Raw genomic sequence first — 23,321 nt, forward strand, 5'->3', positions numbered from 1 at the left:
AGTTCAGCTATAATTCTGCTGGTCAATAGAGCTCAAAATCAATGTGCTTGCCTTCCCACCCCCCCCTCCCTCCCCCTCCTCCATTCCTCTTCATGCCCAGCTGGCCACCAAACCCTCCCTGAGCTCTCCTTCCTGGGTTCCACAGCCCTCCTCACTCCCGCCATCACCATCCACACTTTAAGGCTTTGGTGGTTCTTATCTGGATCCCTGCCACTCTGGTCCTCTCCAGCACCTCTGCACCACTATGGAACATTCCAGAAATCCACCCAGACTTTCCCCCAGGATGAACCAGATCCCTGGGTTTGACATGCGCTGGACTAGCGCACGCCAGAAGTTTCCAACTGGGACTCCTGACTCCAGCCCCTGCCTCCTTCTAAATTTTTTTCTACACATTATATTTTGATCTTATTAAACTTCCCCTCCTTCAACTCCACCCCACGGTTAGAAGCTTGCAGCCAAGCCTGGAGACCTGAGTTCGAGTCCCATGACCCAGATGGTGGAAGGAGAGAACTGACTCCCAGAAGCTGTCCTCTGACCCACAACCACACACAAAAATTAATAAACAGAATGTAATAAAAAATAATTACACTCACTTCTTTGCATAGCTACAGGACCAGGTCTTACTTTTTACTAGAAATTTAAATTTTTAAAATTTTTATTTTATGTGTATGAAGGTTTTGTTTTGCCTTCACGCATGTCTGTGTACCACTTGCATGCAGTACCCACAGAGACCAGAGAGGGCGCCAGACCCTGTAGAACTGGAGTTACAGATGGTTATGAGCTGCCACGTGGGTGTTGGGAACCAAACCCAGGTCCTCTGCAAGAGCAGTAAGTGATCTTAACCACCGAGTCATGCCTCCAGTCCCTTACTGAGCATTAAAAAAAAAAAAAAAAAAAAAAAAAAAAAAAGTAATAGAGTCCAAGGGCAGGAATAGTGTCTTCCATGACTTTATCCTTCCCAGCATTTCAGTGTGTTGTGTGTTCCTTGAGCCTCAAAGTCTGTTTGCCTCCAAGCATTCCATTTAATCAACCTCTCTGAGTCCCCTTAGCATCCTGCTGACCGCTACACCGTGACCTGAGGCTAGACCAGTCTAGAAGCCAATGTCGTCTCTAACTTCTCCTGTCAGTTTCCTCCACACCCTAGTCCACTGTCTCTTCTTCGGACATGTCGGGTAGAGCTCCACATCTGCATCACTTGGAATATCCGTCTTCCCCACTCTTTCCTGGAACTGTTAAGAACCACCAGTTTTAGGAAGGAGAGGTGGTGTTGCCCAGAGGTGGCTCAGAGTTTATGAGCATGGGCTGCTCTTGCAGAGGACAGGAGTTGGGCACCCAGTTACTGAACAGCAAGCAGCTCGCAACATCTGTAATTCCAAGACCAGGGGATCCGATTCCCTTTTTTGGCTTCTGTAAGCGATGGTACTCATGTATGTGCATAATACAATTTAAAAATAGTAAATAGTTTAGAACAACAATAGTAAACACCCCACAAAACACAGTCATGCAATTTAATATGGTTTGTCCTCATGAGGGTCCTTGACAGTACTATACATTCCATGGTTTTTTTTTTTTCCTTGTTTCCCTGACCTCCCCAACTCTCAATTTTTAAAATTTATTTATTTATTTATTTATTTATCTATCTATCTATCTATCTATCTATCTATCTATCTATCTATTTATTTATTCATGTGGTAGTGTGGAGACTAGGTCTCTGGGTCTCACTCTATAGCCCGGGTTGGCCTCGAACTCAAGCTCCTCCGTCTTCCACGTCACGAATGCTGGGACTGTAGGCGCACACTGGCACACAGCTCCTCTCTCTCTAGCTCTCCAGCCTGTCCTCACACCACTATTTAATTTTTATTACTCCCCAGCACTCCTTGTCCTCAAGCCTTCTTCTTAAAAGTTTGCTTCCACCATCAGGCTCTCTCTGCTTACTAAGGATCTCCCAGAATTCCTTGTGCATGTAGCCAGGCACCGAACACCATGCTTCTCACTTCCTGTAAAGTCCACAGTGCACTTTAAGATCGTTCAAAATGAGAAACACAAAGTCCTCGTTACAGACTCACCAGAACTCAGTGCAGCACTGAGGACTCAATATATATTTCTTTGATAAATGAACACACAAATAAATACTAGTTATAATGAATAGCCACATCAAATGCAACTCTGACAGAGTTATTTTTAAGAGTGGGTCATTTCGTTGATGCCAATAAAACCCTGGGGAATGAGAAGTCTGAAACAAAAATGGTTTCTAAAATATATCGCCTGTAGAGTTGCAGCTAGCTAAGGGTTTGTGATTTCTACTCGGACGCACAAGCAAATGGCATTTAGTCTCGTGAGTTCTGTAGGATCTGCCAGGACAGGCATTGCACACTTCATCACAGGCCGCCGCCACAGCCTGCCACGGAAAAAGGTCTGTTTTATGCTGGCCTCACCCCACTTCTCTCTCTTCAATATACTTATATTTAATTGATCAATACAAGGAAAGACACACTGTTGGGTTAGGCTGTCCAGCTCCACATCTTCATATCTTGAGGAAAACTATTTTTCCTAGAGTATTCATGATGCCCATCTTGTTTTGGTTTGCTTAGCCGTTGTGAGACAGGGTCTCACGCTGTAGACTAGGCAACCTAGAACTCACTAGGTAGACCATGCTGGCCTTGAACTCACCATAATCCTTTTGCCTCAGTCTCCAGAGCACTGGGAATAAGCCACCATATCCCGTCTTTTAATGCATCACGGACTTCGCTCTGTGGTGGTTGTCTGTTTCCAGACGCTTCTGCTCTGGCCAGAGGAGAGCCTGACTCTTACAGTACTCACCCTGACGTTGTGCGGATGAAGCCCTCCAGGATGCCGAGACATGTACTGCGCCAGGTCTGTGTGCTAAACAAAGCAGCAGAGAAAGAGAGGGCAGAGGAGGTCAGTGCTCAGTATCCTAAACCACACCATGGACCTGAGGAGGTACAACAAAAATACGGATGCTTTAGACTGACGTGTAAAAGGAGTTTAGTCAGATTTTTCTGAGACCCCATTCTTAAGGGCAGATATCGTGTGTCTTCCTAGTTGGCTGCTGGTACAAAGGAGCCTGTTTCTTGGCCCAGAGACAATCATTTATGTGACTGGTTCTGAATACAGCAAAGGAAACTTTCACTTCCTAAGTGTCCTTGGAGGCAGGTCAAGCACACTTACCTCAGGATTTCTTTCTGTTCATTTGAATATTTTTTCCCCTTTCAAAAGTACAAACTGAGTTATTCCTTAGTAAGCTTATATATGGCCTTTAAATATCTTGTGTTTTATCTCTATCCATTTAGCCAAAGAAACAAAATCAGGTCCTATTAGTAATTAAAATAGCCATTAGAGAGTGCAAAGCTTTGTGAGAAGGCAGTTGTAAACCCTAGTGTATTCCTGGTGGCTAGGGGGACGGGGCAGACTGCATCAGGTAGAGAAGTAGGAATAATTGTCAGCGAGAGCCGCACGGCCCTGCTCAGCACAAGGATCCATCGTACCTTCCACACCATAATGAAAGTTTTATTGTGCCATAAAATATTAACAGAATCATTCTACAAGCACCAGGCTTTTTTCCTTCTGTGCTGTAAAAGTCTGGAGCACTCACCATGTATTCAAACACGAACGTCAGAGTCTCTTTGGTGTGAACAATGTCGTGCAGAAGGACAATATTGGCGTGCTTCAAACCCTTCAGCAGAGAGGCTAGAAAGAGTTAAACAAGATGTTACATCAATCACTGATAAGAAAGTGCCCCCTTTAAACCTATTAAGCAAACTTTTTTTTTTTTTTTTAACACTTCAAATCAAGCAGACTTGGGTTTTTACTGCTGGGAATGAATCTCTTCTGGAAGAGTATTTGAAATGACAGAGGACCTTTATGGTTTTAAAAATGGTGAACCGTGACATTTCCATAACCGCCTCCTCTGCCAGGCTCGGTGGTTGCACACGGAGCTTCCATCCATCTCATCAATCTCCTCCGAGCACTTTGTGAGGCTCTCCTCTGGGATTCTCACCACCCCAGATGCAGGAGCCTGGGCTCAGAGACACACAGGCCATCGGAGGAGAAGCAGGAAACTGACTGTCCCACCTCTTAGAGCAGGAGTTTGCAACCAGTGGCCAGGCACTAAAAGGCAAAGCCCAGCCAGGGACCAACGAGGCTGACAGATGTGGTGGGAGGAAGGGACAGGCGTGTGGGGTAAAGAATAGGGGTAACCTGTACAGCACAGAAGGGCTGTTTCCTTTTTCTTTCTTTTTATTCCTTCTTTGTGTCTTCCACATCATGCATCTTGACCCCATTCATTTCCTGTCCCTTCTTATCCGTCCTCTGCCTCCATAACCACCCCCCCCCCAAATAAAATAAAATCTAAGAGAAAAAAAAAAGGAAAAATTGATCTCATCATGGAAGCTGTGGTTGACACAGTGAGTCACACAGGAAACCCTTTTTTATCCATAGGTTGTTACTTGCAAGTGTGCGTTGCAAAGAGTCCTTGGTCTGGGTCTTGGGGAATACTGTAAACCCCCTCTGTGAAAACGCAACCTCGAAGGAGAGCTCTGAGCTTGAGGAGCCTGGGGAATAGGCGTGCTGACCGCTGTCTCCCGCCTGTTCAGTGACAGGTCACTGTTAGGTTCCTAAAAGCAGCTTTTTGTTTATTTCTATTTATTATTTATTTCAATCAATTAATTAATTAACTAACTGGTACTGGGGATCAAGCCCAGGGTCTTGCCTCAGGCAATTTACCAGTGACCTGCTCTCAATGTTACCCCATCAAAGCACCCAATTAAAAGTGAGAGATTGCCATGAAAGGCCAGGAGAGGCTGTCTTTGGAAGTTCCAGAGAGATGGAAGACCCACAACTTCAGAAGGACGAGAGCAAAACAGACATAAAGAGATGACGAGTCCAAGTATGAAGAAACGGTGTCCTTAAGACTACAAGTGGTGTAGCCGGGCGTTGGTGGCGCACGCCTTTAATCCCAGCACTCGGGAGGCAGAGCCAGGTGGATCTCTGTGAGTTCGAGGCCAGCCTGGGCTACCAAGTGAGCTCCAGGAAAGGCGCAAAGCTACACAGAGAAACCCTGTCTCGAAAAAAAAAAAAAAAAAAAAAAAAAGGACTACAAGTGGTGCCTGGCATGATGGATCATGACTGCAATGCCAGCATGCAGTCGAATGAGGCTGGAGGATTACTTCAAATTCAAGGGCAGCCTGGGCTACAGAGGGAGACCCGGTCTCAACAACAAACAAACAAACCAGCAAACAACAAACAAATAAACAAAAGACTTAAAAGAATGGAACAATATAAAACTCAAATCATAAATATCAATGTATGTGTTTATAGGACATAAAAGTAGAGGCAGGAATATAAATAAGGAGGGAAGAAACGCTCTAGAGAGAAAGGGAGACAGCAAAAGGGTGTGGGAGCAGAAAGACAAAATAGCACATAATTCCACGACTTCAGAAGGACGAGAACAAAACAGGCATAAAGAGATGACAAGTCCAAGTATGAAGAAACAGTGTCACACGCAGAATCAAGAGTTAAATACATAGAGGGCTGGGAGGTGGCTCAGTGGGTAAAGTTCCCACCACGCAAGTATGAAGACTGAAACTCAGATGCCTAGACTCAGAAAAGCCAGGAGGTGGGCAAAGGGGATCTCTGGGGCAAACTGCCTATATAGACTAGCTGAATCACTAAGAAGAGGGTCAGTGAGAGACCCTGCCTCCCTAAGCACTGCGGAGAGAAATTAAGGAGGATAGCTCACGCCAGCTCCTGGTCATGTGTGGAACCAATACGTACACATGCACGTGCATGCAAATATACATACATACATATGTATGTATATTCAGAACAGGGACTGTTTGGTGGGAAGGAAGGGATAGGTGATGGCTCAGTGGTTAAGAGCACTGGCTGCTCTCCTCTTCCAGAGGTCCTGAGTTCAATTCTCAGCCACCACAAGGTGACTCACAACCACCTATGATGGGATCCAACGCCCTCTTCTGGTGTGCAGGTGTATGTGCAGTCAAAGCACTCATACATAAAATACATAAGCAAATAAACCTTTGAATAAAGGAAAATAGCATATTTGGGGGGGAAACCCCCAAAATCAGTGTTCCATTTTGTGCCTATACTTCTACCTGACGAGTCTCCTGTACCATCCCTTTCCTACTGAAGGGTTCTGAAGACTGAGAACAAACTCAGAGCTGTGGAGACGGCTCAGTGGGTAAGAGCTTGTTGCACAAACGTGAGCACCTGGGTTTGCATCCCTAGAACCCAGGGAAAAGCTGGGTGCGGCTCTGCAGGCCTGCAACCCCAGCACTGGGGGAGGGGGGAGGTTGAGGCAAAGGATCTCAGGGACTCATGGGCCGGCCTGGCAATCAGTGTGCTCCAGGTTCAGTAGAAGATCCTGCAGCAACAAATAAGGTGAAGAAGCCATTGAAGAAGACACCCAGCATCAGTCTCCGGCCTCCACACACCCAACTGCACACGTACAAGCACGTGTGTATGCACATACGCACACCTCTCCCTTCCCCAAATAAACTCAAGTGTTCTCTGCGACCGGGAACACACCTATTCCCTCAGGAAGCTGACCTGTTGTGCTTGTTACTGTATTTGTCTCCTAATGGTCAGTTTTCCCTCTAGTGGGAGGAACCCCGTTGTTTTCTTCAGAAAGCCAACATTTCTCCATTCCCTTCTAATTGAGCTACCCTGCCTTTCCCCAAGAGTGGCCGTGGGACCTGCCTAGTTTCTGGGATGACTGGTTCAGAGACAGGCACAGCCCAGCAGGCTCAGGAAGTCTTCCTTCGATGCGCCCACAGGGTCCTTATGGACTAAATTTATTATTTCACTTTTAACAGTGAATTCATTTTGTCAATGCGAGGATCAGTTTCACAGCCTCTGTTTCATCTCTCTAGGCCCAGACTGATGTCTGCACAGGAACAGAGTGACTTTCTCTGCCTTTTGGATGCCACCACACCACCTTGGGCTGGCCTGCCACTGAGCCTAGAGTAAGCAGTTAATGTATCAAGGATCTGCACTGAGTGTGCTAAGGGAGAGATGTTGTGGAGCAGGAACAGCCCCTGTGAATCCTGGCTCTGTCACTTTATCTTTCGGTGAGCTGTGGAGAATTTCCCACCTTATGGAGAGAGACACCGTCTTTCCTGACTTCATTTCACAAGGCTCTTGTGAATGGACTCCGACTCCGTTCCTAGAACCCTTGCTAAATGGCAAGTGTTACAGAGATGAAAATTACACTTAATATCTTCACACCAGCTTCCCCTCTTCCTTTCACCTTGAGCCCATTAAAACCCCACTCCTGCTCGTAAAGCCAGATTTTTGGTATTTTTCTGCTAGAGTTTCCAATACCTTTCATGTTCATAGCAATGACTTCTGGCCATCTGCTGAGAACACTTGCATTTTTATTCATAAATAATTTTATAATATTCCATTTCTCTACACATACATATGTAGAGGACAAACTGTCTACATCAAAATTAGGTTTGTGGGGATGGAAGTGTAGCTGAGTGTCAGCCAACCTAGTATGGGCAAGGCCTTGGATCCTAACCTTAATACTACACACAAAATTAAATTCTTTCTACCAAAGGATATAGACACATTACTAAGAAAATTAAAATATTTTAATTAATTAAGTTACTGTTTATGTATTTATTTTGAGACCAGGTCTCATAATCCTGCCTGTCCTGGAACTCAATGTGTAGGCCAGGCTGGCCTCAGACTTGTAATGATTCTCCTGCCTCAGTCTCTCAAGTTTTTGGACTGCAGATACCTGCTAACACACACATTTTTCATTTCATTTTCGATGTAATTTTGTCCTTACATAATTATATCACTAAAATTCCTCAGGCTGGCTTTAAAAATCATGGTGGCATGGTTTATTAATCACAACGGCTTCAAAACGATCCTTTGCTAAGACTCTCAAAAAATACGTCCTTGGATGAGGCTTTCTGCTTTACTTCTCTCGTTTTTCTCAATAATCTCGGTTTTTCAGGAATGGGGAAAGTGTCCCTCTGTCATTTCTCTGCTGTGGACTCATTTGTTCTCTCCATCTTATCTCCGGTTCACAATACCTTTGCAGAAGGTAAAGTCATTCCTCCGTCCTCTCACATAATTTTAACACTCTTGCAAACAGCAGTTCCTCTCAACTTGTGTCTTCATGCCCTGCACCAACCCGTCTGAAATCTGCCATCAATTCTGTAAAATATGTCAGGTCCCTCACTTCCTTCCATATTGTTGACTGCCCTCCTGGACTGGGCCATGCTGATACCTTGGCTGAAAGGTCTCTGAGTCACCTCTCCCCGTCTGTCTGTCCTGCAGACTGGTCCTTCTGGAACAGTCTGAAACTATGATTCTCTCCAGGAAAAATCAAAGTAAATCCTTTCTGATTCTCAACCCCTCTAGTGACCTCCCAGCTCACTCAACAAAAGCCAAAGGACTTGCAATGGCCTGCCCGGTCTCCCCTCTCTCCGACCCCCAGTCCATCCCTTCATTAGCTCCTGTCTCCTACAACTCTCACTCCCTGGCTCTGGTCACAATGGTCTCTTGATGGACGCTTGCATTTTCCAACACCGCCCACCCCACCCCTGCTCTTACGATGATCCTTGTCTCCACCCACAATTCTCTTTTCTCCCCTCTTTGCATGCTTCCTCCCTCCCTCCCTCGGACTCCGCTCAACAGCATATATAAAGTATGGGCTTCCCTGTCCATTGCAGATGAGATCACAGCCTTCCACCCCATCTCATCCCAGTGAGCCTCTGTTCCTCATCCCTGTTATATTCTCCTCCATAACGCTCACCACTGCCTGTCATTAGATATACATATGTCTGATAAATATATGTGTGTGTGTATACGTACACACACACACTTATACACACACACACACACACAAACGTGCTTGTCAGTCTCCCCTTATGAACATAAGCTTCATGAAGATCAGCCACTCTTGCCTTTTCTGCTTATTGAATCCTTGGTGCTCATTACAGCAATGTCTAAATGCTCCTTCCTGTTGAATTTGTGATCACAACTTCCACAGTACCAGTCACATGTGTAGAGTTGGATGGCAGCGTTTCTGTTGAAGATGCTTTGGTGTCTTGCTCCTTTTAGGCACCTTCCTCACCTAGATAAAAAACGTTCTATCTCCTGGTCCCCTTTACTCCTGTTTTTCCAATGCCCCAGGATACTGAGAAAGCCATACGGGAATGGAATTTTACTAGTAACTAATAGGGGATTTGCATGAAAAGCAGGAGATAGTTTAATTCTTCAGCTCATGGAATTGCTGGCATGTGATTGGGTCTCTACACCAGAGGGTCAAACATGCCTGGCCTCCAGGGAAGTATGGGAAGGAAACTTAGAGAGAAAAGCCTTTCTTTCTTCTCTTTTGAGGACTCTGTAGTCCTTAAGTAGGATGTGGGTTCTGGTCTGAAGACTTAAGCATACAAAAGTCAACTGAGAAAGAGGGAAAGATATTGAAATCCAGATGCTGATTCTGGGAATTTCACAGCTTTCAAGTAAGAGGGATGTGGTGACTCTTGCTTATAATACCAGCACTTAGAAGATGGTTCCAGGTAGGAAGATCAGGGGTTCAAAGTCATCCTCAGCTACACAGTAAGGTCAAGGCCAATCTTGGCTACATGAGACCCTGTCTCAAAACAAAACAGTCTCATGTAATCAAATACTTCTGTTTTTCTTCAAGGAAAAGACACAGAGATAAATCGGAACTCTAGACGAGTAACAGTGATATGACAGCTAATACTCCTAGATTATTTAAGATATAACAGGCATTGCTGTAAGAATTTCATAGACCGTGACTTGATTAATTATAAAAACACCAGGGAATCAAATAAGAAACATGAACAAAACAACTAATGCAAAGAAAAATGGTCAACGCTGATCTTTATTCAGCATAAAAGATAGCTAATCATTTAGATACACTATGATGTGAGATATTTACTAACTCAGGGAAAATATATCCATCTCACAATGGCATCCAGATACTTTATTGGTTTTCTTTATTTCATTGTGATCTGCAGTTGAGTGGGTTTTTTTGTTTGTTTGTTTTTATTTGTTTGTTTTTAGGAAAATTGATGTTTTGCCAGCACAGTGGTTCATGATATTTTGATATTATTCTACATTATTCTATGTAGTTTAGGAAAAGATGTGAAAGATAATAGTCACAGGTAGAACAAGCCTGTCTCCCAATGTCCTAGAGTATGTCTGTAGTAGAATATTTTAAGGTGTGTTACTTTGGTTCATGTTGCATTTGTTTAACTCTGTGAAGCTGTGTTACTGTGCCTGTGTAAAACACCTGATGATCCATAAAGAACTGTCCAATAGGGAGGCAAGAGAAAAGATAGGCAGGGCTGGCAGGCAGAGAGAATATATAGAAGGAGAAAATTGGGAGAAGAGAGCTAAAATCTAGGAGCCAGAGAAGGAGGGGGACTCCAGGGGCCAGCCACCAGCTACACAGCAAGCCACGGAGTAAGAAACGAAGAACGGTATACAGGAATAGAAAAGGAAAAGCCCAGAGGCAAAAGATAGATGGGTTAATTTAAGGAAAGCTGGCTAGAAACTAAGCCAAGCTAAGACTGGGCATTCATAATTAAGAATAAGCCTCCGTGTGTGATTTATTTGGGAGCTGGGTGGTGGGCCCCCAAAAGACCAAAAACAAACCAGCAGCATATATCTGTATATCCTGGTAACCAAGGCTCTCTCAACCCTATAGGCTATTTGAGGACATAGACTGACCCCAACCGTGACTTTTGCATTTCCAGCACTAACACAGGCCTGGCACGTGGTGCTCAATAAATGTTTGAGAATCAATAAAGACTCGGCCACTTCTAATGAGTCTATGCAGAAGTCAATAATAGAGCCCACCCCAACTCTAACAGACACTGAACAATAAAGGATTTGCAATCCCTGATGGTACATTTTCTCTGGTACAAACAGAGATAAGGACTCAAGTTCTGCATCCCAAGAAGCAGTATCATCTAGAGAAATGTTAGGTAAGTGTTAAGGCGACCGTTAGATAAGCAGTTCTCATTTGTTTGGAAATTAGAACCCCATCACACTGTGTCCTCATGTGCAGTAGTGCCATACCTTTCTGAGGGGGTAACCAGTCACTTCATGCTTGGCTTTTGAGGCCTGCTCCACAGAAAGGAATTCATATCTGGTGCTATAAACCCCATCAGAAGTCTGGGACTCGGGTCTTAGGCCCTAGTGGGAAAGCTTTTTTTGCTAAGTGACCATGACATGCCTATTATAGTGCCTTTGCATGTTTCTGTGTATATCTATAGACTAATGATGCTGTCAGCTTTGAGCAGAGAGGGTGTGTGTGTGTGTGTGTGTGTGTGTGTGTGTGTGTGTGTGTGTTTGGGCAAGAGTTACTGAAGAGACTCATAACTGGTCAAAGTACTAAGAATAAATGCCTATTGAATGCTCATCCCTAAATAAGACATCTATATCGCACCCCCCCCCCCAAGGCTCAAAGAACTGAAAGAAAAAGAGAACGGAAATATTGTAAAAGCTGGAAAAAGAAGAGGTAGAGTGTTGTGGAATACTGTCTTCAGGGCATGACATGGCCATTGCCCCTGAACTCTCAGCCTGTGTGACAGCCTGCAAGAGATTGGATCTATCAACATTCCATTATGGGGGAGAGGAGCTTACAAGTCCCCCTACCTACCGCCCAGAGGATCTATAGGTAATTAATAGTTGCTAAGGGACAGAGGTATCTCTTTCCTGGTATGACTACTAGTAATTTGCTCATATTCCTGTAAGTAACCCTAATTAAACCCATTAGTTGACGCCATACAAAATAAAATGAAAGTAGAGAGCACGGTGGGGGGGGGTGTGGAGGATAGGGGGGCTAGGGGTATGTGGGAGGGTGCAAGAAATACTAATGGGATGAATGATTGAAATATATCATGTATGAAAACGTCACAATGCAACCCATTCTTGTGTATAGTTAATACATGCTAATTACAGCTCTTTTAAGACCAGTGAGATGGCTCAGTGGATAAAGGTGCTTGCCACAAAAGCCTGGCTATCCAAGTTTAATCCCTGGAACCCGTATAAAGAAAAATGATGGTACAAAGTTGTCTTCTGACCTCCATATAGGCATCGTGGTACAGCTTTGAGTGTGCATGCATGAACACACACACACTAATAATAATAATCATACATTTTTAGAAATATCCCTCTCATATGCCATTACCCTGGGATTATTTCTCATAAGGCTGTACCTATGCAACGAATATATTTTGTCCTTGATGTGATCAGGTTGTACTCAGACAGAATTCCTGTCGGCCAGGCAAGCGTGCCCTCATCCATCTGTGGCAATAGCTGACTCAAGATTCTAGCCAGACTCTGCTGATCTTATCGGATGACCCCTAGCAAGGCTCCTGAACCTCTTTTCGGCAAATTTTCTTACAAATAGATTAGAAGTAATTACTCTACAATGATCTCGAAGGGTTTTCAGCTGCAACTGTTTCTAATTTAAACGCTGCCGTTGCGGGTTCCGTAGGATGAACGGAGAACTGCTGACCTCACACTATCGGATTATTTCCTGGAGTCTTACTTCTGAGTTTGCCTTGATTTTTACCCAGAGAGCACCACAGAGCAGAGTTCTGCTCTCCACTTTCACTCTTGCTGAGGGAGATGCTTCAATCAAGCAAGCATTTGCAGTTGTATGTAGTAGAGAGAATTTAAATGTAACAGACATTAGTTCTAATACCGAAGACCCCTGTGACCCCAGACAAGTTATCCAGTCTCTCCGCGGCTCAGACGCCTTCATTTCTACAACAACAAACAAAAATACCATATTGTGCTTCCTCCTGGGTGTTAGTATAAGAGGCTGACAGAGACTATGGGAGAGGGAGGCCTGTCACCTTCCTGCTTCTCAGAAAAGAGTGTATAGATGACTTCTTCCTTAAGAAAAACCCTCTGGTGCTCGCTTGGGCAGCACATACACTAAAATTATTGGAATCATACAGAGAAGATTAGCATGGCCCCTGAGCAAGGAGGACACGCAAATTTGTGAAGCATTGCATATTTTTATGGGGAGGGGCATTTCGGGGTCAAGGAGACATCTAGTGCCAGGGACACTCCAGAAAGCTGACCCCAGCTAAGACTCCTAGCAATTGTGGAGAGGTGTGCCTGAACTGGCCGTCTCCTGTGATCAGATTGGTGACTACCCTAATTGTCATCAGAGAGCATTCATCCAGTAACTGATGGAGGCAGATGCAGAGATCCACAGCCAAGCAGAGGGCTGAGCTCTGGAGGAGAAGGAGGAAGGATTGTACTAGCCAGGGTGTGTGTGTGTGTGTGTGTGTGTGTGTGTGTGTGTGTGTGTGAAGGTCATCACAAGGGAACCCACAAAAACAACTAACCTGGGCTCGTGGGAGCTCACAGACTCTGGACCGACAACAGGGAGCCTGCCTGAGACTGATGTAGGCCCTCTGCATATGTGAGACAGTTGTGTAGCTTGGTCTGTTTGTGGAACCCCTAGCAGTGGGGTCAGAGCCTGTCTCTAACGCTTGAGCTGGCTTTGGGGGCCCTGTTCCTCATACTGGGTCGCCTTGCCCAGCCTTAATACCAGGGGAGGAGCTTACTCCTACCTCAACTTGATATGCCATGCTTTGTTGGCACCCATGGGAGGCCTGTCCCTTTCTGAACAGAAACAGAGGAGTGGATGGCGGTGGGGTCAGACGGGAGGCAGGAGAGGGAACAGGAGGAGAGTAGAGAGGGGAAATTTCTGTCAGGATATAAAATAAATTTTAACAATTTAATTAATAAGAGATTAAAAAAAAACTATTGTAGACAGGCAGAAGGTTCAAACCATAGCTGGCTATTTTAAGAAAGGTGTTTAAAATAAGATCCATTCTTAGGGTGCTGATATAGAAATCAATAAATCTAAGTTACATTCATATAAAAACCAACCCACTCCAAGTATTTTCTCCCAGTTATAAAAGTAAACATTCGAGCCGGGCGGTGGTGGCGCACGCCTTTAATCCCAGCACTCGGGAGGCAGAGCCAGGTGGATCTCTGTGAGTTCGAGGCCAGCCTGGGCTACCAAGTAAGTTCCAGGAAAGGCGCAAAGCTATACAGAGAAACCCTGTCTCGAAAAACCAAAAAAAAAAAAAAAAAAAAAAAGTAAACATTCGAATTGTGATTCTGGGACAATAATAAAAAACTCTAATTTGCTACAAAAGCCTCCAACCTTTTACCTTTTATCTTTTTTCCTTCCACTTTGTTTTGTTTGAGACAGGGATTCACGATGTAGCCCTGGTTTGCCCAGAACTGGCTACGTAGACTACGCTGGCCTTGACCTTACAGTGACCTTCCTGCCTCTGCCCCCTGAGTGCGGAGATATCCAGCTCTTCCATCTTGTAATTAGCAAAAGGATGAAGATAGTATGTCACGGGACTGGATTTCCACCTACCTCAGGAGTTCAAGGCCAGCCTGGGCTACAACTCAGTGAGACACTGTCTCAAAATGAAAAAGAGGGCTGGGCTAATAGCTCAGCGGTGGAACACTTGTCTAAGAATGGGTGAGGCCTTGGCTTTGACCCTCAATACCACGGGGAGAGAAAAACCAGGGTAGTAGGGACGTGTGTGTGTGTGTGTGTGTGTTGTTCTGTATCCAGTAGTCAGCAGAGCGCCTGGCCTTCTCAGGTACCCAGTACGTACTGTCGCATGTACCCATGAAGTTAAGAGTGTTTGTCTGAACTGAATTTGATCGACTGTTGGCCATATGATCTCTGAAGGTGTTATGAGGACTGAGGAAGCATGAAAGCTTATTAAGATTTTCTCTCAGTATTGTTTCAGACTTTTGTTAATTTCATGATACTGTATATGAAGATCACATGAACAGAAACATGCATTCTACCTATCGAGAGACTACTGTCCATCTCGCAAAATTCTGCTCGATCATCCCAGGCTGCCGACACCTTCAGAGCAAGCAGACTGCTCAGGAAGAGAATTCCTGCTTCGAGCGTTCAGAAAGGCGGCGGCCTGACTCTGAGTTTTTCTGCGCATGGCTTCTGGTTGCCTTTTTAGCTAATGACCCTGGACTTCAGCTAATGACCTCCAGCTGGCTCTCAGCTTGCTTCCCAGCCCTCCCCATTTAACCTCCGCTCTCTGGCCTCACATCCATCGAGATCTTAACCACGGAGAAATGAGCCGGTGTCAAAGTTCTTAAGAGGGGCCCTGCTCTCCAGGCTGCAGGCTTTCACACCGGAGGAAAGAGAAGCAGCCATTGTTGGGAACTGGAAGTCAAAACCACCTCCGATGTATCAAAATCCTCTCGTGCTTTTTCATATCATACAAGCAAAGCTTTCAGTAAGGGGCAGCCCATAAAACAAACCAAGAAGTCCACAGTGGACCCCCAACTGTGATTGTGAACACCTGTGTGGGAGGCAGCAGGCGGTAACTGCAAGGCAGGAATGGTTGTGCGAACAGAACAATACACATGGGGGGGGAGGGGGGAGCAGAGGGGGGGAGTTGAGTCAGTCTGAGAACATCTGTTAGCAGAACCTGCTGCAAAAAAGGTTTCACTGTGACTGCCAGATGTGGACTTGGAGAACTTAGCTATGCGGGAAATAGGAACAAAGCCTATTGTGAGCGATCAGTGAACTCAAGCTCACAAAAGGCAATGTCCAGAGAAACAGAGAAAGAGAGCCTCGATGAAGAAAGCCTCCTCCAGTCCAGGGGCCTGGAGGTTTCCACTATGTCCAGAAATACTCTTTCACCTACCCTCACGGCTGTCCCCAAATGGGATCGTCCTCTCCTTTGGGCCACTCAAAAGTACCCCAGTCAGTGCAGCGTCCATTATGTTAAACACTTAAACCATGTGTTCCCCCAAATTGCACCTGACCCTATCAAGATGACTCCCCACTTAAACTGATAGCCTCTTGGCCTTTCTGCTTAAGTTTAAAATGTTTCCCAGGGTCAGCAGAGGCTTTTGAAAATGGCATCAAATTGAGTTATACCCTCATTTTCTGAATTGTTTTTTTAAAATGCCTGTTTGCATAACCTATGCTTCTAAGTTCAGTTCAAAATCTGCCTCCATTAGCCACACTGAGACTGATTCATTCTTGTCGTAAGAGAGCTTACGACAGCCGCTACACACTTAATACTTTAATTGTCTGCTCTCCTAAGACTGAAAACACAGAATGAAGGATGGGCCGTTCTCCGCTCGCTGCTCACTCGGCTCTGTCCTTTGCATCCAGTGTACTCAGTAAAGAAGGGAAGAAGACACAAAGCTAAGAGAGAACGGAAGGCTGAGGAGGGGCCATTTCTCTGTTTTTTTTTTTCCCCCGGAGAACAACAGTGATCCCATCATTCAAATGGCCCATGCACGCTGTGGTGGGATACAACTCAGCTGATAAGAATGCTCGCCTAAGCCGGGCAGTGGTGACGCACACCTTTAATCCCAGCACTCGGGAGGCAAAGCCAGGTGGATCATTGTGAGTTCGGGGCCAGCCTGGACTACCAAGTGAGTTCCAGGAAAGGCGCAAAGCTACATAGAAACCCTGTCTCGAAAAAAACCAAAACAAAAGAACGCTTGCCTACTGTAGTGGTTTGAATGAGAGAGGTACCCCATAGGCTTGAGTATTTGGTTCCTAGTTGGTGGTATCATTTAGGGACAGTGCAGTTTTGCTGGAGGAAGCCCATCACTGAAGGCTTGGCTTTGAGAACTCACAACATCGCCCACTTTCGGTTTGCTCTTTCTGGTGTGTGTGTGTGTGTGTGTGTGTGTGTGTGTGTGTGTGTGTGTTTGAGGAGCCATCTCTTAGCTTCCCATTCCTGCTACCATGGAACACATAGCTGTTTGATGCTCTGCCTTACCCAACATTCCCTCCCCCGCCGATGGACTCTTATCTCTTTGGAACTGTATGCTAGATAAACTCTTCTTTAAGTTGCCTTTGGTCATGGTATTTACCACCACCACAGAAAAGTAACTAATATCCTAGCACGCTTGAGGCCCAAGATTTGATTCCCAGCAGGAAGTATAAAACAGAGTGTGGTGGTACAGCTGTAATCGTAGCCCTTGGGAGAGTTAGGCAGGGGGTTCAAGAGTTCAAGACCAGCCTTGATTACACGATGAGTTTGGGGCCAGTCTGAACTCTATGAAACACTGTCTCAAACAAAAAATAGAAACCTTCGGTGAAATCTTGATAAATTGTATTCTTTTATTTGATTATGTTAGTTTTAAGTTTATAAATTATTAGCATTAAACAATGTGGTATAAATCTCATTGATCAGTTTTAAAAAAAGTAATAAAAATAAAATAAAATTCAAGAATAAAATAATAGCGGGGTGTATTCATTGAACCTGAGAAGAGACTGTGATAAGCGTCATGTGTTCTCACTGGATCTTTGTAACAGCTCCCTGAAACACGCCTGTTACCAGCTAGTTTGGCTGTCAACCCAGTCTAGGGGAGCGGTGGACCTGGAATCATGCCATTAGGACCTACAGCCAGATGGTGAAAACTCAGACCTGTTCACCTCCTTCCTGTGCTGCCGAGGGAGCAGAGAAGACACAGGAAGCTAGGTCTGCCAAGGCACGCCTGGGATGCCAGCTCTTGGGAGGCTGAGGCAGGAGCATTGCAGGTTTGAGGCCAGAGTGGCCCCATGGTAAGTCTGAGGCTGGCTTAGGCAAATTAGTGAGACCTTGTCTCATTTAAAACAAACAAACAAACAAACAAACAAATGAGATGGCTCCAGGGGGAGAGAGAGAGATTGCTGAAAGAACATGCCTTCGATCCTGGAGGATCCCAAGTTCAAGACCTGCCTGGGAAAATTAGTGAGACCCTGTTTCCAAAAAAAAAAAGTGTGTGTGTGTGTGTGTGTGTGTGTGTGTGTGTGTGTGTGTGTGCTGGACCCTTGGTTCAATCCCTAAGTACTGCAGGAAAAACAAAAACAAAACAAGAAAACGTGCTATGATCAGGCGAATCCCCCACCAAGAATTACTATGATGTTACCCTCTCTCTCTCCCTCTCTCTTTTGAATGAATCTCTGTGGGCTGTATAGACATGGTTTTAGCATGAATCCAAGCATACAGAAAACATTTAGTAAACACTCATAAAGATCATTATATGGACAGCAGTTTTGAACTTTGTCTTCAAGAACAAATGCTAAAATAATAGTGTAAATAATCTTGGAAAATTGGCAACAAAATCAAAATTTGAAATTATAATATCACTTCTAGAAATACCAGAGACCACACGGTGAGTGGGTCGACTGAATCCTTTGCAATGTTTTTACCATGTCCAGCAATCAAAACAATCTCTGGGGTCTCTGTTCTTACCTTCCCGGATGGCTGTGAAAGGGACACCCTCCTCCGCGTTCATGCTGATGACCTTTAGGGCCACTAGTTGTCCGTTTATCCTAGAAAGGGGCAGGGCAGACACACACACACACTCACTGAGATGGTTCCAGGCAACAGCTCCCATGAAGCTGTGAGAACAAAAGCGTCCCTTCACAGCATGCCCTCGTACATAAACAACCTACCACTGTCTCAAGACACCAAGCTCATTACATAGCAAACATGTGGCAGATCTATTTCCAAGCGGCCTTCTCTTTACGCATGGGTATATTTTCTTTCTAGAACATTCAGAGAAAGCAGAGAGGCACCCGGAGACCACCTCCCTCCTGATGTTTGCTGGTCCCTTTGGTGCTCTTAAGCCAACCTCGTGTGCCACCTGACTTTGGCTGTGGCTTCATAACAGTCTCCTTGCATGAACATTTGTGCCCCTTTTTTGTCCAATCTCTGTAGAGTACCTGGGGACATTTTCAAGTGAAAATCAACATGTCAGTTACTTTTCAAAATCTACTATATCTCCATATTTCATTTCAGGCAACAGCCAAATTCTCTTTCTTTTTTCTTTTTGTTATTTGTTTGTTTATTTTTATTTAGTGAAGGGTAGGGTGGGTCTTGAAATGTAGCTCAGGCTGCCTCCAACTTTTCAATTCTCCTGGATGAGCCTGTTAACAGCCAATGTCTTGCAGTATTCTCCAAAGTATTATCTGATTTACCTGAGTCTCACCATTTCCTCTCTCCTTTCTCTCTCCTTCCCTCCTCCTCACCATTTATTTATAATTTTGTTGTGATATTAGGTAAGTGTAGAGATCCAAGAAGATCTTTTAAGATCATGTTATTTCTAATACAGTGAGATCCACTGTCAATAATCTATTCTCTCTCGGTTTCACATTTTCTCTTATCATTCATGATATTTTTAATAGACAAGTTGGCCTTGAACTCATACCAATCCTCTTACCTCAACTTTTCAAGTATTGGGATTACAGGCATAAGCCAGCATGCTTGGTTTTACCATTCATTCTTACACAATATGATATTTAATAATGTTACAGTATTTTATCATACAAACATACCACAATGTATTCTGCCAATTCCAAATTCTTATAAATTGCAGTTTGGGGTTATTTTAAGAATGCTGTGAGGGCATGGTGGCTCCGGTTGTAACCCTAGCCCTTGAGAGGCTGAGGTAGGAGGAAGGTTGCCACAAGGTCAGACTGGGCTATGTGGTGAGTTCCAAAGACCAGCTTGGGTGAGGGTGAGACTGTTTCCCTGAAGGAAATAACGGGGGCTATGGGAAAAGATTTAGCTACAGAAATGATCATCATAGGTTTCCTTTGTGTTTTTTTTTTTTTTTTGCTTTAAACTTCATTTTAAAAGAACAATTTTAGAATTCTAGAAAAACAGAGAAGATAGTATAGAAAGTTCCCATATCCTTATGCTAGTTTCTTCTACTGTTGACTCTTCCTTAGTAAGGCATAGCTGTTACAACTAATGAACCAAACTGGACTCTGTGACCCCCACCTGTAATCCCATTGGGAGATGGAGGTAGGCGGATCAAGGAGTCGAGGTCATCCTCTACTACATATGAAGTTCAGCCAGAAATGAAATATGATATCTAATAATGTTACAATATTTTATATGAATCTGTCTAAACAAAACACTAAATGCGTGTAAAATAGTGATAATAATTAATGAACCAATATTGATTCATTGTTACCAAAGCACATTAGGATTCCTTCAGCTTTTACTTCATGCCTTTCTTATTGTCCAAGATGCTATCCAGGACCACAGTGAGTTGTTGAGTCTCAGGCTCCTCTTAGCAATTTGCCACCTTTTCCTTGGGTGTGGTGACCTGGATGGTTTTGAGGCGCACTGTTCAAGAACTTTGTAGAGTTGCTCCTCTCTTAGAGTTTTTTTTCCTGAAGTTTCTCTTGAAATTAAACTGGGATTCTGAATTTGGGGAAGGTCAAGAGCCATCTTGACCATATTGTATCACAGGGGTGTTCTTTTGTCATGACTTGGGACTTCTGATGTTGACTGTGACTGCCTGTCTGAGGTGGCATTGGCTGAATGTCTATTGTAAAGTGACTATCCCCCACCCTATTTTAGGATTGACATCACTAAGTGTAAGCTGCACTTTGGGCATGGATACTCAGAGATCCTCTTCTGAGAGAAGATCTGGGTAAGATATCTAGAGTTCCTTTGCATGGGAGATTTATCTCTTCCTCTTATTTATTAATTTATCGAGCTGTTCATTTGTAGCAGCAGATTCATAGATATTTTATTCTTTGGGTTATAACTCAATACCACTTAATTTTATGCCCTGGTTTTGGCAGGTTTTCCCCATTGGAAACTCTTCCATTGAGGCGCATGCCACTTTGCCAATCCCCTCATGAGCGTGGGCTTAGTTTTGTTTTTACGTTCACAGTCCGGCCTATGTGTTCATCGCTCTTTAATTTCAGTTTCTTTACTTTTGGACCTGCACTTCCCCCAATCTTTTCTGTTTGTCCTTCCCTCACCTTTTTCTTTTTTTAACCCGTGATCCTCCTGCCTCCGCCACTTTCAGCAAATCTTACCAGTGTGTGCCCCCACAACTGCCCCCTCACCTTTTTACGGGAACGTTTTATGTAGATTTTTACCACTTGCTTTCCTTTGTCTTTCAAGTTTTGAACTTAAAAAATATTTTTTATGACGTTTAGTATTTCCCAGAATTTTATTTTATTTTATTTTATTTTTTATTTATTTTTTTTTTTTCGAGACAGGGTTCCTCTGTGTAGCTTTGCACCTTTCCTGGAACTCGCTCTGTAGACCAGGCTGGCCTCGAACTCACAGAGATCCGCCTGCCTCTGCCTCCTGAGTGCTGGGATTAAAGCTGTGTGCCACCAACGTCAGGCATTCCCAGAATATTTTACTGAGAGCGTGACTCTGTAAAATTCTATTCCACCCACCTATCAAAAAAACAAAAAAACAACTTTTTGGCGAAATAGGTTTAAACATGCTTTGCACTTTCAGAATTTCCACTGTTCTCCGATCATCATGGGACACGTGGGCAGTTTTGAAATGCTGAAGGCATCTATTGGAGAGGAATTTGATTTCGTCTGAGGTTGCCAGCATTGATTTGGCTATAGCTGCTTCAAGGAAGTGTTCATTAAAGTGTCTTGGAATCAGTGCTCTCTGGAAGAGAGGTGGACAGCGGGGCCCCGCGACCACCCCATTCCCTTATGCCGAATGGTATGTGCATCAATAGACCTCCCCAGCCTAAAGACTGCGCCCGGTTCACCGTTCTGCCCAGTTACTGAGCGTTCTCTTGCTCATTTAAACCTTCACTCCACTGCATTCTTATTCTACATTCGATTTTCAAGAAGGCTAGCTGTCTGAGTGCTGTTTGGGGGAACGTTTTTCTGTTTCCCTGCTGACTTGAAAGGTTACCATGTTTATTTATTAAATTTTACTAATCACTTAGATTTGTACATATTCAGAGCTTTTTAAATTCATTTTTCTGCCAGGTGTGGTGATGGATGCTGTAATCCCAGCCCTGAGACACAGATAGGAAGATCACAAGCTCAAGGCCAGCCTGATCTACATACTGAATTCCAGGTTGGCCAGGGCTATATTCGCAAGACCTTGATTTTTACTTTGATCTATCGTTTATAGCTGTGCTACACAATTTTAATTAGACTGTAAAACCAGTTCTCTGTGTCTGTGGGTACTGTGTGTGTGTGTGTGTGTGTGTGTGTGTGTGTGTGTGTGTTTTCAATCAATCACAGATTGGAAATATATATTTGGGAAGAATATTGGTTGTGTATTGAACATGTATTGACTTCTTTTCTTGACACTCCCTACACAATACAGCATCCAGCTATTTGCATAACATTTCCATTGTATTGGGTTGTATGCAAACACTGTGCCCAATTTTGTAAGTGATTTGAGTATCCATGGATTTGAGTTCCCAGGGTCAGGGTGGGCGTCCAGTCACCACTTCCTTAAGTATTTCAAGGGGCCCCTCTAGTTAGTACACATCAAAACCTGAAGTCAGAGAGCCACTGACATCTCCATGGTATTGGGTTCTAACTGTCCTGTATTTGTGACCACCTTGTAATCCACCGCATCACACACCACACACACACACACACACACACTCCCACTAGCTCCTCCCAGCCCTCACTGCCTTCCCACTCCTCCAGTGCTGGGGTTGATTCTGACCCAAGGCCCCTGCTTGGAGTTGTCCTCTGTGTCCCTGCATCTAGGTCACTGTCGCCTCCCTCAGATTCCCTGTCCAAACCTTTCTTTCTCAGTGAGACTTTGTCTTGCTGCTCTTTTTATGTAGTGATTGCCTGGCGGCTCTCATCCAATCTTCCCGTTCCATCCCGTCACACTCAGCCCCCTTTGACTCACTGTTTTATTAGTTCATTTATTGTCTTATGCTCCTCCACACTCCACAAGTGCAGAAGGATTTGTTTCTACTTCCTCAAAGTATTCTTAACAGATAAAACTCAGCATGGGGCATAATAAATATTCACAGCACGGGAAAAATAGTTGATCAGACAAACTGTCTGATTTAAGTCTTCCATGTGCCGTAACAAGTATTTATGAATCCCGCCCATCTTAATACTGACAATCATTTTTGTGGCTATTGTGAGAATGATTTTCTCTACTATATTTTCTAGATAGTTATTTCTAATACATAAGCACAACATGCATTGACTTTGTAACTGATCACATGATTGCTGTGTGTTCCTGGGTCTGATAATCTTAGTGGATTACTTGGGCTTTTTAGAAAGATAGTGCTGCAATCCAAAAAGTGATTTTCTGTCTCAGTCTTTTTGCATTGGCTAGACTATCTAAGATAGGTTTTTTTGGTTTGTTTGTTTGTTTTTTGAGATAAGATTTCACTCTGCCCCAGCTGGCTTCCAATATACCTATTCCTACCACAGCCTCCTAAGTGACAGGACTGTGGGTATATGCCACCACACCTGCTCTTTATGGTACTTGAAG

General features: G+C 44.2%; 1 protein-coding gene and 1 non-coding gene across 2 annotated transcripts in view; one reads left to right on the forward strand and one right to left on the reverse strand.

The window, feature by feature from the left end:
- Positions 1–23,321, reverse strand: part of Cdk15 (cyclin dependent kinase 15) — a 100,393-nt gene that overhangs the window by 74,028 nt on the left and 3,044 nt on the right. The window contains exons 4-6 of the mRNA XM_028885552.2: positions 18,315–18,394; positions 3,614–3,708; positions 2,821–2,883 (exon numbers count right to left, since the gene is read on the reverse strand). Of these exons, the coding sequence (XP_028741385.1) occupies positions 2,821–2,883; positions 3,614–3,708; positions 18,315–18,394 (238 nt within the window). The remainder of the gene's footprint in view (positions 1–2,820; positions 2,884–3,613; positions 3,709–18,314; positions 18,395–23,321) is intronic.
- LOC114705522 lies at positions 12,952–13,061 on the forward strand. Its single transcript, XR_003736409.1, has one exon. It is a non-coding gene; the product is annotated as a U6 spliceosomal RNA (small nuclear RNA).

The sequence above is a fragment of the Peromyscus leucopus genome, chromosome 13 (assembly GCF_004664715.2).
Source record: "Peromyscus leucopus breed LL Stock chromosome 13, UCI_PerLeu_2.1, whole genome shotgun sequence".
In the NCBI taxonomy this organism is placed as follows: domain Eukaryota; kingdom Metazoa; phylum Chordata; class Mammalia; order Rodentia; family Cricetidae; genus Peromyscus; species Peromyscus leucopus.